General features: G+C 35.2%; 1 protein-coding gene across 2 annotated transcripts in view; it reads left to right on the forward strand.

Moving 5' to 3' along the window:
• RBM25 (RNA binding motif protein 25) overlaps positions 1-20,120 on the forward strand; it is a 52,403-nt gene that overhangs the window by 20,230 nt on the left and 12,053 nt on the right. For both annotated transcript variants that reach the window (XM_069488476.1, XM_069488483.1), the window contains exons 5-12: positions 1,523-1,580; positions 5,291-5,451; positions 11,010-11,195; positions 12,802-12,855; positions 13,099-13,182; positions 16,591-16,877; positions 18,723-18,945; positions 19,057-19,146. In XM_069488476.1, the coding sequence (XP_069344577.1) occupies positions 1,523-1,580; positions 5,291-5,451; positions 11,010-11,195; positions 12,802-12,855; positions 13,099-13,182; positions 16,591-16,877; positions 18,723-18,945; positions 19,057-19,146 (1,143 nt within the window). The remainder of the gene's footprint in view (positions 1-1,522; positions 1,581-5,290; positions 5,452-11,009; positions 11,196-12,801; positions 12,856-13,098; positions 13,183-16,590; positions 16,878-18,722; positions 18,946-19,056; positions 19,147-20,120) is intronic.

The following is a 20,120-nucleotide window of genomic DNA, read 5'->3' on the forward strand; positions in this document are numbered from 1 at the left end:
GTGGGATTTATTCTGTCTCCCTAGTATTCTCCTTATTGCTCTCCTATGTTGGATGTTTTTGGTTTTTTTTTTTTGTTTTTTTTTTTTTTTGGTTTTTTTTTTCCTTTACCCCTACTAGTTGTGCTGTGTATCTCTGTTGAATGTTTTGGATCTCATGTCTTGCTCTTTTGCTGACATACAGTAGCTTGCTGTGTATGTGGCTATAATACATCATCTATGTGTGATACGTACATGATATGTAAGGGTATGTGGCTGGTGAATTTTTAGAATCCAAACCTAAGGTGCTTATTCTGTCTCATGTGATCAGTAGTTTACCCAGATATAGAATTCTGTGTTGAAGCTTATTTTCCTCACACTGAAAGTATTGCCTCATTGTGTCATATCATCTAATGATGGTTTTGAGAAGTCCAGTGGCATTCTGAATCTTCTCTGTATGTGACCTGTTATCCTTTAGAATGTCTCTCCCAGTTTGGATTTCACTAATTGGAAGATTTAATTTCTGATTGTGTGAAATTTCACCATTGATTGCTGAGCTTTAAAATTTTTTTTATATCATTGTGCCGGTCACTTATTTGCTGGACCATTTTGTTGTGGAGACTTGTATTCTCGTTTCTAGAGAAATTTTTTGGCTATTATTTGGTAATTCTCTTTATTCTTTTTCTTCTTCAGGAACTTCTTTTATTTGGATGTTGAATTTCCTGGATCAACCTAAGTCCCTTTTCTTTCCTATTTTCCATTTCAGTATTTTTTTTTTTTTTTTTTTTTTTTTTGAGACTGGGTCTTGCTCTGTTGCCTGGGCTAGAGTGCCGTGGCATCAGCCTAGATCACAGCAACCTCAAACTCCTGTGATCGAGGGGGATCTTCCTGCCTCAGCCTCCGAAGTAGCTGGGACTACAGGTGTTGCCACCATGCCTGGCTAATTTTGTTTCTGTTTTTAGTTGCCGGGCTAATTTTTTCTATTTTTAGTAGCGACGGGGGTCTCACTTGCTCAGGCTGGTCTTGAACTCCTGACCTCAAGTGGCTAATGGAAAAATGCCGGGTGTGCTGGTGCATACCTATAGTCTCAGCTACTTGGGAGACTGAGGCAGGAGGATCGCTTGATCCCAGGACTTTGAGGTTGCTGTGAGCTAGGCTGATGCCACAGCACTGTAGCCCAGGTAACAGAGTGAGCTCAAGAAAAAAAAAAAAGGATAATGCCGTATGCTTTTAATTTATTGGAAGATAGGGAGTTTTCTGCAAATGAAGAATCAGTAGGAATTTACATTTTTCTTACAATGATTAGTTACACATTTCTTTCATATAATAAGTTTGTGGGAATTGGGAGAATTTCAACCAAATTACTGATGTAATCTTATTTTTCTTTTAAAGTTTTTCTTTTCATAACATTGGTACCAAATAATTTTTCTTTTTTCGCTTCTATGCTTTTTTCTTTTTGCCCCCTAAGTGGGAATACAATTGTGTTCTTATTTTCATTAAAAATTATTTTAGTTTGTTAAATGTAATGATTTTCCTCCCCCCCCAGAAATGTGGTTTGGTTTTGAGCTGGAAGAGAGTACAAGGTGCTTCTGGAAAACTTCAAGGTAGGTCATGTTTTCCTTATTTGTTGATCACTTTTAAACTGTATGCTTAAATCACTTTGTATGATTTACTTTTCATTGTCCTTAACTCTTTCCTTAGCACTCTTTGCGTTTTTTTACTGGAATAGGATTGAAAGGCAATTGGGAAGATGTTGGCTGAGAGTTGAGATTAGAAAGTGGGAAAGTATAACAGGAAGGTGAAACAAGAGGAAGAAATTAAAATTCCTTAGACTAACAAAAGTCCTTTTTGTCTCAGCAGTACTGTATGATCAAGATGGAACAAATACCCAATTGGATAGAACCTGGAAAAATAAAAAAAATTAAAAAAAAGACGGAACCAATAGGAAGAGAGTAGGAGAAAAGAGAATTAGATGGCCCGTTACTCTTGAATGCAAACTATACTTTTCATACTTGTTGGTAGAAACACCTATTTGATATAATTTTTTTAACTTTATTATGGAAAAATTCATACATATATAAAATTTGAATAGTGTGATGAATTCCCATTTATTCACCACATAGGTGTATCAACTCATGGCCAATTGTATTTCATCTGTACCCTATCCATTTCTTCCTCTTTATGTTATTTTAAAGCAAATCTCAAGCACCAGATGATTTTGTGTATAAATATTTTAGTATGTATCTCTAAAATGTAAGGGCTTTAAAAATCATATCCAAAAAACATATAAGGACTAAGAAAATTAACTGTTTTTCCTATTAACTAGCCAATCGTTGTTCAAATGCTTGTTTTTCTCAAATGTCAATTTTTAAAAATAGTTCATTTGATTCAGAATCTGTATGAGGTCCACATATTGCAATTAGTTTTTTAAGTCTCTTTCAATATTTTAAATTACTGTGCTCTCTCATTTCCCTTATAATTTATTTGTTGAGGGAACTGGGTCATTTGCTCAGCATTTCTTTAGTCTGGTTTTGCTGGTTGCAGCTCCAGTAGTACACTTTGCCATGAATCTATCCTGTATTTTCTGTAAACTGGTCAGTGGTTGTATCTTGATGTGTGCTACTTTTTTGATGTTTTTGTTTGCACGAATATTATGAGGATAGTATTCTTTTCATTGGGAATTATGTCAGATTTTATTTATTTATTTATTTATTTTTAGTGATAGCACTGTTTGTCAGTGCCTAGGTTCGTTTATTTATTATGGGATTACAAAATGTAATTATGTATGTAGAAGAATTCTATCATTGCTTCATTGAAGAACAAGTCTTCATTTATTAGTAGAATACTTCCGCAAGGGGAAACTTCTTCCATCTACTGTTTGGTTACTCAGAGGCATAATTTACGTAGGAAAGACAGAGTAAATGCTTTGGCTCTCCTTTTTATTTTTCAAAAGAATGAGCTGGTATCCTCAGTTCTCTAGCAGCCTGTGGCTTTTTTTTTTTTTTTTTTTTTTCTTTTTCCTGAGACGGAGTCTTGCTCTATCACCCAGGCTAGAGTGCAGTGGTGTCATCATAGTTCATTGCAACCTCCCTGGGCTCAAGTGATCCAGCCTCCCTAGTAACTGGGACTACAGGTGTGCGTCACCATGCCCGGCTAAGTTTTTCAATTTTTATAGATATGGGGTGTTGCTCTTGCTCAGGCTGATCTCCTGAGCTTGAATGATCCTTCCACCCCAGCCTCCCGGGGTGCTGGGATTATAGATGTGAGCTACCTTGCCCAACTTTTTTTTTTTCTTTTAAATCATTTGGAATTTGTGAATTGAAACATATTTAATGTTATTATATTTAATGTTATGTTTAATATGGATTAATTGTAGTTTTTACTTCTGTTAAACCTTTTAAGTTATCTGCCTTTGCAAGTGGTTTTGACGTGACCCTAATTGCCTTTGATAGTTTCCTTGTTACCTGATATGACAAGATGCTCCAAGCTCATCTAGTAGTTTTTCAGGTCCAGACTTGAAATCAGCCAGTTCTCCAAGGAGCTTTGGTTCCTTTTAGTGGGAAATTATTTTGAAATTGTAATCTCGGCAGTAGGTGCACTCATTGTGCAACAGTGGTTTGGTGTTTGTTTTTAGGTTTCTCCATTGCACACTAAATCAGGATCACGACCAAAAGGTTTTAATTTAACCTCTTCTGTCACATATCTCCCACACTGAGAATCCTACGTTTCAAGGACACTGGGGATGATAGAATAATATTAAGTAATTACTGACTTGCTTTATCTCACACATAAGACAGTTTCAGACTAGTATCACCAACACTGTCATTAACAATATAATTAATTTTTTTTTTTTTTTTTTTGAGACAGAGTCTCACTCTGTTGCCTAGGCTAGAGTGAGTGCCGTGGCGTCAGCCTAGCTCACAGCAACCTCAAACTCCTGAGCTCAAGCGATCCTCCTGTCTCAGCCTTCCGAGTAGCTGGGACTACAGGCATGCACCACCATGCCCGGCTAATTTTTTCTCTATATATTTTTAGCTGTCCATATAATTTCTTTCTATTTTTAGTAGAGATGGGGTCTTGCTCTTGCTCAGGCTGGTCTCGAACTCCTGAGCTCAAACGATCCGCCCACCTCGGCCTCCCAGAGTGCTAGGATTACAGGCGTGAGCCACTGCGCCCGGCCAACAATATAATTATTGAAAGTTAGTTTTTTAGGGGACAGGTCTTTTTGTCACTAAAAATGTCTGGTCAAATTTGCCGTTTTAATATCACTCACAGTAGTTCCTCTCTCTGTGGTTGTGTCATTAACTGTATACATATTTACATCCATTTGTTTAACTTAAAAATTTTTTATTGCTTTTTAATTAATTAATTTATTTTTATTTATTTTTTTAAAGAGATAATGTCTCACTATGTTTCTTAGGCTGGGCTCAAGCCATCCTCCTGCTTCATCCTCCCCAGTAGCTGGGACTATAGGCGCTAGCCACCACGCCTGTCTTAATTTAGTTTTAATAACCCTTTTTGGTCTAAAGTTAAATTAATAGTGAGATTGACTAGTTATAAAATGAAATATAGAAAAAAATAGATGGGTAACTAGAATAAAAGATCACTAATTTTGTAATTTAACATCTCAGAATTAAAAAATGCTTTATTTAGGTCCAAGCAATCTGTTCTTATTTGTGACTGTTAGGAAGTCTGGATGGAATCAATTCATGAAGTAATTTAGAATCATTTTAGGTGGGGTGTAGTGGCTCATGCCTGTAATCCTAGCACTGTGAGAAGTGGGGGGATTGATTGCTTGAGCTTAGGAGTTAGGGACCAGCCTAAGCAAGAGCAAAAGCTCCTGTCTCTACAAAAAATAGAAAAATCAGCCAGGTGTCCCCATGTCTGCCTGTAGTCCCAGCTACTCAGGAGACTGAGGCAGGAGGATTGCTTGAAGCCGGGAGTTGGAGGCTGCAGTGAGCTGTGATGATGGCACTGCACTTTAGTCAGGCCGATAGAGGGAGACTCTGTGTCCTCCCCCCCCCCCCCCCCCGCCCAAAAAAAATCATTTTAATCAAGAAATTCTAACAAGTAGCAATTTGCCTAATTTGAATTTTTCTTCTTTTCCCTTGTTACTGTTTTTCTATCTTTTTTCTTTTTCTTTTGGTTGTTTGAAGGTGCTAAAATGAAATGGTTATCAAAGGGAATTGAAGGACAGGGGTGGAGTGACAACTTGAGTAATTCTTATGTGTCTCTGGTGATTTTTACTTGTCCATAATTTTTAATTTTTCCTAATTGCATTGATATCTCACTAATTCTTTACATTCATTGCTAGCCTTTGGATTCTGTGAGTATAAGGAGCCTGAATCTACCCTCCGTGCACTCAGATTGTTGCATGATCTGCAGATTGGAGAGAAAAAACTACTTGTCAAAGTTGATGCAAAGACAAAGGCACAGCTGGATGAATGGAAAGCAAAGAAGAAAGCTTCTAACGGGGTATGTTTTCTAAAGTGTTATTTTTTTAGGCCAGCTGTGCTATTTCAATGTAAATAACTTTCATAAATGAATCTCATATGGGGCTTCACAAGATCATCATCATATGTGCTTGTGGCTTAAATGCAGGAGGGTATTTTATAGTTTGTAGTTATTTTAAGTCTTTTGTCTACCCACAGTGGGTGGATGACTGTTGGTTTGCTTGTTCCAGGTTGGGATGAAGGTAGTAAGGGAGGCTGGACAAGGTTAACTTGCCAGAGAAAACACTGGTACAGACTATTCCAAACAGAGCTTATTCATTAAGGCAGCTTTGTAAGTAAGTACAAAATATTTCAACCTACACAATTTTTATTAGTTGCCCTCTCTTTTAGAAGTACCCAGATTCTGAGATGAATGAAAATAAGTTTTCTTTCCTTTCCTCAGCTAGATGGCTTTATTCAGGCTATATTAAGTAAAGCTAAAGCAAAGGAAATTTTTGTATGTTGTGTTGTCATGTGTGCATTATCATCCCCTCTCAACAAAGCAAAACATAGCTAAAAGTTGAGTATGTATTTCCTCATTTCCTCTTCCTAGTTCCTTTTTGGAAGCTTAAACTGAACAACTCCAAGGTAGATTTATTATGATCTTCTGCTCCCAAAAGAAAAAAATCCAAAATAGCCATTTGCTCTCATCAAACTTTCATTATCTTTCAAAATAGAAATAGCTTTCTTGTCCCCCCCCTTCTCTTTCATAAACACACTATATGGTCTTTGTAAAGTAAACAAAAAAATTAAGTATAAATAAGAAATTAAATGCCACCCATAATCCTATCATCATAAGTAACCACTATAGACATTTTGATTGTTATGTTCTGCCAGAAGTTTTCTCTGTGTGAATGAATACAGTTTTAATTGGAATATGTGAATTTGTTTTCCTTTCATTAAAAACAGGATTGAATTTTAAGTATTGTTTTATAAATAGCTTTTTTCTCCACTTAATTCTGTCTTTTCTTGAACTTTTACTAATTCCTTATCTGATTTCCCTGTGTTTAATCTGGTATAGTACTGCCTATGTTTCTAAAACATAAGTAAAATTTTATCAGACTCTTGCTAATTATGTCAAATCCATCCTTAATGGTTTTGGATTTCTTAAAGAATAAAGCCCATATTCTCAGTGTGGCACTCAAGGCTTGCTCCAATCCATGTTTTTAGCTTCCTCTTTCCCTCCGTCTCCACGTACCAGTCCATGTAACCCTACAAACTCCCTTTTTGCTTTGCTGACATCTCATGTCTTTGTTGCCCATCCAAGCTTCCTGTTAGAATTCTATCCACAGTTATAATTAATATGTCTCTTGGTTCATTAACCCTACCCCCAGTTCTCTCTTCCCATATAAATCTGCAGGTGTATGTTAGTCTTTTTTGTAGCGTATATTGTTTATATTTCTTTCTCTCATAGCCTTTTGTAACCTTTCTCATTCCCATATCCTCCTTCACCCCCAATTTCTGATTACAAGTAGAAAGGGCACTAAGTTCATGGACTCTATTTGTTCTTGTACCTCTGCAGCACCCAGGACAGTATCTTCCGTACAGCAAGAATGGAATGAACATTTATTTACAGTTGTAGTTATGTTGTTCACCTTACTGTCCACACTCAGCTTCATAAGAAAATTATATTAATAAAATATAATTTCTGTGGAATATAAATCGTATCTCACATGAGCAGTGTTGCCTGTCACATCATCACTAAAACATTAAGAAAACAGAAATGTTTGCAACAAGTATTTTCAGATTTTCCTTGCTGTGATAACTGAGCACTTATTTGAAAGAAAGGATGGATTCAGTGTCTTCAAAGTTACCAGTTTTCTAGGACTCACAGTTTTATTGGATTTAATGATTGGTTTGTGAGGTGGTTTAATTTGTAGCATCTGCAAATGGTATACTAAAAAACTCTGAAAATGAAGTAAATCACTATATATATATACATATGTATATATGGAAGTGCACAGTTTTATGTCTTTGAATTTTATTTGTAATCATCAGCCAGGGTAACCACACTTTAAATCTGTTTATATCTTTCTTCAAGAAAAACCACCTTCAATAAAAACATACAGAACAATTATTTCAGATAAAATGAAATTAAAACAATTAGCAGACATCACTTATACGTTTTATTGTTCCAAATACGTATATTTTCTAGGTGTACTTTACATTGTGCCCAAAGGTACTTAAAGTCACAGGATAAACATGGAATATTTTCTTGCAATGTCAATTTTACTCAACAATATAGATTTAAAAAATTGGACAATTTTATCTGATATAATTTTTTTTAATTAACTTAAGCAAATATAACTATATATTAGGGTAGATTGCAGATTTGCTATAAAGTTTCAAGATAAAATATGAGAGAGTGCTTATTCATTCTCCTTTATTGTCAATTAGTTGGAGAAATTTAGAATGCTATAGTTTACTTAGGTAGATAATAGGAGAAAGAAACATTTTGAACCTTATGTGTTACTTTATCCAGACATTTTCCTGACTTCCAGGCAGAAGAGAAAACACAATTAGTTGTATAGTTCTCACTGACTGAGAGAAATACGAGATTGTCTAGGAGAGTAGATAGTTTTTATGATACGGGATTTTAAGAAGAATCATGTTGCCTTGTCATACGACTTGATGAAAAATTTTATTTAAATTTTGCAGAATTTGTAGAAGCACTACACATTGCTTTTCTTTCCATTTCTTACTGACCTTTCCTAAAAGCATTGCATTTGAGGTAGCCATGTTATAATCTAGTCCATGTCCTATTGCTTTATGGCTGTCTAGCAATAATAGCATAGGAGAAGATATATCTGCTTGATTGTTACAAGTTGTAGTTTTTAGCCATACATTCAAGAATGAACTCTGATGTGTGTTGAAATACAGATATTTTCTAGAAAGAGCATTACAAATACAGATATTTTCAGAAAGAACATTACATTCTAATAGAAGACAGATGCTCCAGGTGAACATCTTTGCCTGGAAATTAGTCTTGTTGAGTCTACATTTTCTCGGAAGAAAGAATTACATTTGCTTAAGTTCTCAAAGAGGTTCTTGTTTTGGACTCTAGAAATCAATGTGCCAAAGAATGAGCCCAGAAGAGCTGTTTAACTTCACAACTATTAGCTTTACTATTGAACTTCTAATTCTTCTGAAAAGAGCCAAATAGGCCACATAAACATCTCAGATAATCAGTTGATTTCCATTAGCCACTTGACAGCTAAACCGTTCACCTTTTGCTCCCCAGTATTACTAAATACGCTTTCTGGTTTCTGAAGTATAAGAAGAAACTGGAAATCAAGAAGTCATTTATGGTTGAGGACCCAGAGATAGAGCTTTAGATGAAACTTGGAAAGCCTGTGGAATGGTCTCTTTAACCAAAAATAGCTTTTCCTTCAGTGACATAATCAGGTTATTTTTGTTTTTCTTACATTATCCATCAGTTAAGAGATTGGGCTAATAAGCTTTCCTTCTGAAAATGTAGATTGAGGGGCAATTATTCATTTGAAAGGTGATGTGAATTAATTCATTCCAAATGCTTTATTTCTAATTCAGGTAAAATAGCCATATTGGTTTTTAAATTGTGGTTTACAATGGAGGGTAATAAACTTAGGGGCTATGGTTATTTTTTATGAGTAGGCCTTTGGAATTATAACCCCACTTCTATCCCTATGCTTAGAAAAATATGGAGGTACGAGTGGCTCAGGGAAAAGAAGTCAGAATGCAGGGGATATGCCAAAGAGAGACTGAATGCATTCTAATAAAGTATATTTTTATAATTTTGAATTAAGGTCCGAACAGCTGAGAGTTTGGGTTGAGATAGCCATTTGTGCCTCAAGATGTAAGGTTTCAGTGCCAAGTTATTAAAGTGTTAACTCTTTTTCATTTTAAACCTTGGGGGAAGTAGGGTATAACTGAAGGAATTTTAGAGAGAGTTGTATAAATTAAAGACTTTATTGTGATATATTATTGATTTAAAATAAGAAAGAACTACATCAGTGTAATTATACTTTACTATATTGTTGGTAAATAATTTTAGTAGTTCAGTTACATCTTGGGTAAAGCATCTTGTCTTCATCCAAGATGCCAAGTAGAAGGTTGGTTACAAGAAGATTGGATGAAGAAACAGGTTTAAGAAAGTAAGAAACTAATTTAGAGTGGTTATAATACCACATAATGCCTTATATTGAAGTTATCTGTGTCATAACCCATCTCTTACCCTGTAGTGGAATTGCTTGAGGGCAGAGTTGTCTCTTTTTTCAATTTTGAATTTTATGTCCTCTAAAGCAGTGTCTTTCACACATTATATTCTTCATAAGAATTTTTGAGCACATCACCTTAAGAAATACTTGTTGAATATACATCCATTGGAGACAGTTTTCAGAATACTGATGGTTGAGTTATGAAGTCACTGCTAGGTTATATTGTTAAGTAGCCATAAGGCATGAAACTCACCTTGAATAGAGTTGCATGCATTATGACTGAGAGCTTGGCATTTATTTACAAGAGCATGGTTTTTGTAAATTTATAAGTATTTTGGGATATGCAGAATAGCATTACATTAGAAGCCAGTAAATTTTTTTCCCCACAGAGACAGAGTTAACAATCTAGACTACTTCTAAAAGACTATTATTCCCAGCTACTTGGGAGGCAGAGGTAGGAGGATCTCGCTTGAGCCCAGGGGTTTGAATCCAGCCTGGGCAGCATAGCAAGACCTCGTCTCTTAAAAAAAAAAGGGTCAATAAAAAAGTTTCACAAATAATCAGTTACTTATTTGTGAGAAGCGTTACGTGAATTTACACGTGTTTTTATTTTTTTATGTTGGATGTGTAACTCATGGAGTGGGAGACCTGTACAGTATTAAAGTTGATCCCTTAGTATATAAGTGTATGATTTTAAAAGTAGTATTCCTGCATTATAAGAACTTGTAGAAACCAGTGGGGCCGTCATTTCAGCTCCTAACATCTTCTGATTCTTGCGTTTTTGGTATATATATCTATCTAGTGTTTTTATTATTTTGTTTGTTTGTTTAACTTACATATATACTTCTGCTTATTCTATATGGTGGCTATCATAGCATACTTAAAATTATATTTTGCTTTTATTACATGACTGAATTTTCAACTGTTTTAATGTCTTTGCAAGAATGAATTATTTAGTAAATATAGTTAGTAATTATCATTAGTTTGCTACTATTGAGCAGGACAATCTGAAAAATTGTGAAAGCTTTGCAGATATGTTGTTTAGTGTGCTAGTCCTGTGATTTAATGTTTTTATATCTGGTTAGTGGGGCCAGGATTTTAGCTTTTAAGGGAAGGAAGAAAGAAAAAAAAAAAAAATGAAAAAAGTGCTAGTACCTGAGGAAAAAACAAAATAAAACAAATGAAGCTTAGTTTTGTGAAGTTAAGAACAAAGCCAGCCCTGCATTTACTAGGACTATGGAGATGTTTTGGAGAAAACGTTTGCTTTGTTTAATAACTCGTTTTAGAATGATTTTCATTTTCTCGTTTGATTTTTCTTCTCCCTGAATTTGCCGTTTGTTTTAAGAATGCCAGGCCAGAAACTGTCACTAATGATGATGAAGAAGCCTTAGATGAAGAAACAAAGAGAAGAGATCAAATGATTAAAGGGGCCATTGAAGTTTTAATACGTGAATACTCCAGCGAGCTAAATGCCCCCTCACAGGAATCTGACTCTCATCCCAGGAAGAAGAAGAAGGAAAAGAAGGAGGACGTATGTGTTCTGACAACACAGTCATTTCTACAGTTTATTTTTTATGATGTCACTCTTGTGCCTTGATTATATTTTAACTTTCGAAGGGAAAATAGAACAACTATAACTAGGGTTTATAACAATATACAGATTGAAAGAAAATGGTTGGTTCTCTTACACTCATTTCTTTTGGGTACACTTAGAGAAATTGGACTATAATTTAAAAAATATTAAAGTGTTTTATATACCATGAAAAAGTACTATAAAATATATATTTACAGAAAAATATGTATATACAATCAGCCCTCCTTTTGTGGCTTCCACATCTGTAGAGTCAACCAACTTGGACTTGAAAATATTTAGGGGAAAAAAGTAACAATGCAATAATAGAAAATAATTCAAATAAAAATCAACATATAACAGCTATTTATATTACATTTGGTTGTGTCAGGTATTATTAAGTAATCTAGAGATGATTTAAAATATATGGAATGACATGCATAGGTTATATGCTATTTTATTAATATATAAAGAACTGGAACATGCATGGATTTTGGTATCTTTGGGGGAGGGGTCCTGGAACTAATCCCCCATGGATGCCAAGGGACAACTATGTGTGTGTATTACACGTGTATATATATACACACACGCAGACACACCCGCATACAGTGTGTATAGAATCCTAATTTGACTGTGTTTTACCAACAAACTTCCTAATTTTCTGACCAAAATGTTCCCGTTTTGTATTTTGGGATGGAGGACTCTGATGACTCTGAAAGAGGAGCACAAGATGAAACAATCCTCCTCAGTAAATTGAATCCGCCTCTTCAGACTAAGCTAGTTGATATTAGGGAGTCCAGGTTGACAGAAAATGTTTGGTTTTCTTACACCCATTGCCTTTGGATAAACTTAGAGAATTTATGGGGAGTGCTGTTTAAAAATATTGGATGCATTGAATGGATTGTGTAGGTCATGCAAAAGTACTATAAAGAATATATATTATGATTAGTTATCAAGGGATAGTGACAGTTCATTTTTTTTTAATTTCAGGGCTTTTCAAGGCCATCTTCAATTTTCTTTATGGCTAAATACATTTTTATAACTTGGCTTATTCTTCTTCATTTGGTAATAAAAATCTGTCTAGTGAGGTGCAGTCTCTTAGCAATGGGAATTGGTAGGGTCAGTAAGGTGTAAGGTAATAGAGGCTTGTAGAGTTTGTTTTTTCTTCTTCCTCCATTAATGGGAAAGGAGAAGAATAACTAGACTTATTTGATTTCGATTGGGAGTAGAGGATGAAAAATCTTGCCCTGTGGCAGGAATTATAGGTAAATTTTGTTGTATGGTTGTTTCCTGTATCTTAGAGGAGATGAGGGAGAAATTCCGTCTGCTGCGATGCCCTCCTTATTCCATTGTTTGTGGGGGTGTTGGAGGGAGAGGAGGTGGTGGGTATTCAGAGGGATTGTAAAGAGTGAAATCACATTTACTATCAAATGATTTGAAATCAAGAAAATATAATAGAAGTACTATATTGTTCACAGTATAGATGTATAGAGCATTGCTTTGCAGAGTAGCATGAGCTCTTTTTTTTTTTTTTTTTTTTTTTAAATCTTTGTGGGTTTTTCCGCAGATTTTCCGCAGATTTCCAGTGGCCCCACTGATCCCTTATCCACTCATCACTAAGGTTCGTTTAAATTATAGGCTTTGACAATACCTGTGTTTTACTGCTAATTGCCAGATTTGTGTTTCTTTGTCTGATTTTTCACTATTTAACTTCAGGTTGTTAGATTTGTTATTGTAGATGTGTTCTATTTATTTATTTACCTATATATTTTATAAGACCTATGCAAAATACCTAACATTTAACTTTTTATGTTGATGTAGATTGATCTTTATTCATTCCCTCCTGTCCCCTCTTGTCTTTTAGGAGGATATAAATGCTATAGAAATGGAAGAAGACAAAAGAGACCTGATATCCCGAGAGATCAGCAAATTCAGAGACACACACAAGGTAGTATTCTTGTTTTTTCACTTGATACCAAACTAGACTTTTTACAGAATCCAAAGCAAACAGACAAAAAATTCAACCTTACATTAGAATATTAATTTAAATGCATTTTATAGGCTTAATTGATATTTAGATAGAAACAAAGAAACAGAAGACCAATACCATATTAAAGTGGTCCTTGACATATTGTGCTTAGTTTTTTCAATTACTGACTACTCTGCAGTCATCTCACTTTAATATGAATAAAAGCTAACTTTATCTTTAGATTTCAACATAAACATCAAGTTCAGAGTTAAACTAGATTCAAGGGGGCAGCAGGATAACATACACTGTAGTGTATTTCTGGGGGCAGTTATTTAACTTAATCTTAGGAAAATCTTTTCTTTAGAGCTGAGATTAAAACTTAAGATTTATATTTGTATAGATTTAAGTTGAGTGGGGGAGATTTTTAAAAGTAGGTCAGTGGTTACCAGACTTACCAAATTTTAGATGCATGGAAGAACTGTAAATTCCCATAAAGCTAATCTATTCATTGACCCCCACCATTATGATAGAGATCATATGGTGACTAATGCAAGATGAAACTCTCAGCTTGGAAAGTAACAAGGAATAGGATGTAAGTATGAGCTTCTGTTTTTTATTATATTTATGGATGCCCCCTCAGAAAAATATGCAAAGGGGTAACTGGCTTGGAAATGGGTATTTGTGCATAGTAAATCCCACTCACGAGTTTTGCCTATTTAAAGCTTCTCTCAATGACAGTGCATCTGTGAATGTTCGCTGGTGTTGAAGGTGATGCTTACAGATGGTGATATGCAAACATTGCATGAAATGTATTTTGGTGTTAGAGGTAATAAAGTGTTGCGGTTCTTACTCATAGACTGATAGATCTTAAATTCAGTGAAATGTTAAGTGTTCCTTTTTTATTCAATCTTATTTTTTCTTATTGCTTTCAAAATCCTAAGCTGACAATTATTGCTAATGAATCAATGCTGCTGAACACTTATCAGGATGCCCAGCCCTAGCTCACGTACACAGTGCTTTTTCAGAAATTAAATGTGTGAAAGCACAAATGTGTAATTTTCCCAAAAGTAATTTTGAGAGTTGAAAAGGTGGTCTTTGGGAAGTAGTTTTAGAGGAAAACTTTTGGTTAGGTACAATATTCAAATTCAGGGCTGAGTAAGCTTAAAAATGGTATATAGTTGTGTGTGTGGTTTACCCCCTTTTTATTTTTATTTATTTGTTAAACCCTGTCATGTTATTGTTAAATTGTGAGGAAATCATGTTCTTAAAAACTAATTTAAAATGTGTTTGCTTCAAAGTTTGAGAATCTATTATTTCACTGGGGGGAATGCTTTGAATTTCCAAAATGTGTTTTAAAAATAAATAATCAAAATGGAAACCAAAAACAGTTCTTTTTATTGGGTGGTATGATTAAAGGGGATGTTGAAATTAGTAACAAAAAATGAGCTCAGTGAACCTTTGCATGTTTTGGTATGAGTTTATTAAATAACCACGGACTGTCAGGGTATCAGCGTGGCAGGGGGCGTCCATTTACAGCACGGATGAGTCTGAAGAGAGAATAAGGTAAGATTTATGATTTTTTAATCTGTCCTTTCTTCTTCATTACTTTCTTACATCTTTTTAGGCTCACTTCATTTTCTTTCTCCAGTCTTTCTTAAAAAATACACATATATATGCTATATATATATATTCACACACACACATATATATATATCATATATAACCTTTTAGAAAAACATTTAGTATGGACTAGATTCACTCACTTTTTCATTTATTTAGAACCAAACTTTTGAAATGAGGTCTGAAACAAATTATTTACATAGCGAATAAACGTAGCACAGTGAATAAGCAAGAGTAAAAAATTGAGGAATTCTACACATGAAATTAATATTGGAAGAGCTAAAATAATCTGTAAGTATTATCTCAGAAATAAACAAATTTCTTTATAAGTGTATGACACTGAGGTAAGTTTTATGTAGTTTAGCTTCATATTACAATATAAATTTTTATGTTTCATTAGAACTGTTTCAGAAATGAGATTTTTGCCCCTTTAATAGCTTCAGTTTCTGTCCTCTTTCAACCATTTCTTATTTCTTCCTTTCGTAGTTTCAATGTATTCAGTATTGGCTTTGCCTGCATTCTACTTTGATACAGACTGGCACAGCAGCTGAATATATTGACCTCTCATACATTAGCTTTTCTTTCATAATCCTCTATCAGTTCTCTGATCCATGAGCAAGAGAAAAAGAGTATCTAACAGGTAAGATTGTTTTTTAAAGTTGTTTTAAATGCTTTACATGACTGAGAAAAGAAAAATGCACATTTTATTGTTGCAGTTTAAATTTCATTTCAGTGGAACTAAACATGGAACCAAAGAGATAAATGTGTTTTGTTTTTGTTTTGTTTTACCTGTTTGGGGCATTTTTTTTCTTAGTTTGCGTAGAAACCGTGTGGTACACTGGTAATCTTGTCAGGGTACAAACTTGGTCTGACATTGTTATTTGGTTTATTTGTGAACCATGTACTTGCTCTTCCTCCCAGAAACATAGCTTGTAGGCAAGGTTAATCCAGTGTTGGCGATCCATGTCCTAGCACAGCATCTGTAAGTTAATACACAATCGTTCCTTCCAAGGATGGATTTATCATTGTAAATATATTTTTATTGTCTTGCAGGCATAATGGGCATAAATATATTGCTTTTAAATATTTTTAATGAAAATATTACAATTATTTACATTTTGCTTGAAGTGAGTGATTTTTGAACTTTTTGTATTTGGTGGGCTGTCCATCTTGTCATGGTGGGAGTAAATGTTTCCATACCTCAGAAGGCAGATCTTGGCTGAATTCAGCTTGTGTTTCTTTTGGAGGGTGGGCAAAGCAGAGGGCAGAGATTATGTAGTTGCATTACAGTGACCTGACTCTCCTCCCCCACCTGCCCTTTAAAATCCTTAACTAGTAACCTTTAGGTAATGGGAAATCTGAGGTTATAATTAGCATCAGTAGTCTCCCTGATTTACAGAAATTCATAACGGGCAGAATTAAATTTTAGCCATGTGATTGTATTTGCAGAAAGTATTATGAACCACCACATTCCTCATGGTCATTTTAGTTATTACATAGTCATTGAGTGGTCAGCCACACTTGACACAATCTCCCAGCATCCAAGATTGGAGATTCCTGGTCTGTGTAGAGTATATATGGTTTTGCACGAATTCTATCTAGTCTTGTGATTGATTCAGTTTAATTTGTCAAGTAAAACCACAAGTATTTAATATTAAAGTACCAGTGGTTTGGTGTTTTTGTTCTCAGTATTGGGCATTGCGCCGGGAAAAATCTCAATACTGGAGCTACAGAGTTAACTCTAAAAGTACTTTTATTGGTTTCTAGAAACTGGAAGAAGAGAAAGGCAAAAAGGAAAAAGAAAGACAGGAAATTGAGAAAGAACGGAGAGAAAGAGAGAGGGAGCGTGAAAGGGAACGAGAAAGGCGAGAACGGGAACGAGAAAGGGAAAGAGAACGTGAACGAGAAAAGGAGAAGGAACGGGAGCGGGAACGAGAACGGGATAGGGACCGTGACCGGACAAAAGAGAGAGATCGAGATCGGGATCGAGAGAGAGATCGTGACCGGGATAGAGAAAGGAGCTCAGACCGTAATAAGGATCGGAGTCGATCGAGGTAAGGCTTTATAAAAGTTACCATTTCTTATAGCTTTAATAGAGCTACAGGCTAGCCTTCTGTAGGACCATTTGCATTTATGTGATGAGGGAATTTCCTTAGAGATAACGGTGTCACACACGGATAACATTGGTGAAAGTAAAAATTTCCAACTCTGTGATTAGCTTCTGTCTGAGGCCAGTTTTTACAGAAACCCAGGATGCACCAGTTAACTAGCTACACTGTTTTGGGCAGATATGATTCCCTGCTGTCTCTCTGGGTTTGTGGATATTTTTTCTAGTTGCCCTTTCATTGAGGTATCCTGTATACTGAGAAATCAGCTCCGGCACCACTCCTTTTAGCTCCTGGTGTATTTTTTTGGTCCTGTGGCCTACTGGACTGCCAAAACTTACCTTCCTGGCTTTAAACTTATTATCTATTTCTAGCTTCTGTTAATTTCACTTTTCATTTTTTTATTTTTTATTTAAAAATTTTTGTTATATTGAATTCTTTTGATGAGTCATATCATTATTGAGGAATACAGTAGAGCAAAAATGAATAAGGGAGTAAAGAAAAGAGGAGAAGGAGGGAAGAGAGAGAAGCTCACCTATTTTAAAGCTGGTTTTAAAATATATATTACTGTGTTGCAGTTTTCCACTTTAATTCACCATGTTGCTGAAACTGGAAGTTCAATCTTTAGTGGGTATTAAAATCCTTAACTTCCATCCTTCCCTGATATAGCCATTATTAAGAATTTAACATGTATAAACTCAGTATTTTTGGCCAGCTCCAGTGGCTTATGCCTATAATCCTAGCACTTTGGGAGGCATAGGCAGGAATATTGCTTGAGACCAGGAGTTTGAGAACAGCCTGGGCAACATGGTGAGATCCTGTCTACCAAAAAATCAATCTTTTAAAAGGTTCATGACATATGTATTCATAAAAAGTATATCATATGTGTGTATCTAATTGGATCCCTGACATTATATATACACACATACACACATATTCTTCAGTTTGGCCTTAGCACTGTGAATTAAATATTTGAGAACTTTCGGTGTTCATACATATAGTTCTAATTTATCTGTGCAGCATATCAAGATTCTCTTTTTCTCCATGTTTGCCAATAGTGTAGTCCTTGAATCATTAACGTTTAACATGTTTATTAGTCCTTCATAATTCTTTTGGGAATTAACAATTTCCCTTTTCTTTCTTCTTTTTTTTTTTTTTTGTTTTTTGAGACAGTCTCACTCTGTTGCCTGGGCTAGACTGCAGTGGCATCCTCGTAGCTCACTGCAGCCATCAACTCCTGGGCTTAAGCAATGTTCTTGTCTTACCCTCCCGAGTAGCTGGAACTACAGGCATGTGCTACCATGCCTGGCTAAATTTTAAACTTTTTTTGTAGAGAATAGGGTCTTGCTGTTGTCCAGACTGGTCTTGAACTCCTGGGCTCAAGAGATCCTCCCCCTTTGGCCTCCGCAGGTGCTAGGATTATAGACGTGAGCCATGGCACCCAGCCAATTTTCCTTTTTTCTATTGTACACTGTTATGTGATTGACTAGTATTTAGCATTTCATTAATATTTAATTAATCATATAGTTTTTCAGTACTTTATAATGTGTACTCAGATTTTTGGTTTGTTTTCTGACATAGCAGTAAGCATTAACATTGACTTTAGAATGCAATTCAGAATTTTGGGATGCAGTTATTAATACATCTTTCTGATGAGTTTACAGTTCTATAGAAATTGAACACTAAATTCTGGCTTGTGAGTTTGTGTATTATTTCAAAATGTGTATTGTCCTTTCCTTTGGTCTTTATGGGAAAACACAGTAGACTGAATTTTTAAATCTTTCGTTTACATAGAGAGAAGAGCAGAGATCGTGAAAGGGAACGGGAGCGGGAGAGAGAGAGAGAACGAGAACGAGAGCGAGAAAGAGAACGGGAGCGAGAGAGAGAGCGAGAGAGGGAACGGGAACGAGAAAGGGAAAAAGACAAGAAACGGGACCGAGAAGAGGATGAAGAAGATGCATATGAACGAAGAAAACTTGAAAGAAAACTCCGAGAAAAAGAAGCTGCTTATCAAGAGGTAAATTCAGGAAGTGCCTTTATTCTTAAAGCTTGGAATACTTAGTGTGCTAGTTAAAATTTGTGGCATCTTTTATGTAAATTTTTAAAGCTTCGAAAATTTCTTTTTTAGCGTCTTAAGAATTGGGAAATCAGAGAACGGAAGAAAACTCGAGAATATGAGAAAGAAGCTGAAAGAGAAGAAGAAAGAAGAAGAGAAATGGTAAGATTCTAGCTTAAAATAAGTGATTTTTCAGATAAAAATCAGATCAGATCTTTACTGTTAACTACAAGTAACTATAATTGAAATGTACAGGCTTCTCAGTTTGAAGTTAATTTTTGTGGATTTCAAGCAATCTTTAGAAAATTTCAGTACACCAAAATCTTTTTTCTTGCTATTTTTCAAACTTTTACTGCAAATAAACAAAATTATCTTTTTGCATACCTTCAAAGTAAATTCATCATAAAGCAATATATAAACAGAATTTATAGAACATTTTTGATTAAGAATCTGCAATATTTGGCCGGGCACAGTGGTGCATGCCTGTATTCCTAGCAGTCTGGGAGGCCGAGGCAGGAGGATTGCTTGAGACCAGGAGTTCAAGACCAGCCTGAGCAAGAGTGAGACTCCATCTCTACAAAAAATAGGAAAATTAGCCAGGTGTAGTGGTTCATACCTGTAATCCCAGCTACTGGGGAGACTGAAGAGGAGTATTGCTTGAGCCCAGGAGTTTGAGGTTGCGGTGAGCCACTATACTCTGGCCCAGGTGACAAGAGTGAGACTCTGTCTCAAAAAGAGAGAGGGGGGGAAAAAAAACCACAAATCTTTAGTATTGAATTAGTACAGTGCATTTCGATGAAACAAATGGTGTGGTGAAAAGAATTACTTTTATAAATCAAAATTATTGTTTGTGTATATAACATTTATGGTTTATCCTTAGGCTACTACATTATCTTTTCTTTTTTTTTCTTTTTTTTTGGTGGTCATTGTCAAGTTAGGATCTCACTATATTGCCCAGGCTGATCTCAAACTCCTCCTGGACTCAAGTCATTCTCCCTCCTCAGCCTCCTGAGTAGCTGGGATTAGTAGTGTGAGCCACCGCACTCAGCTATCTTTATTTCTTTCTTTTCTTTTTTTTTTTTTTTTTTTTTTGAGACAGAGTGTCGCTTTGTTGCCCTGGCTAGAGTGAGTGCCGT

This window comes from Eulemur rufifrons, chromosome 2 (genome assembly GCF_041146395.1).
Source record: "Eulemur rufifrons isolate Redbay chromosome 2, OSU_ERuf_1, whole genome shotgun sequence".
Taxonomy (NCBI): Eukaryota; Metazoa; Chordata; class Mammalia; order Primates; family Lemuridae; genus Eulemur; species Eulemur rufifrons.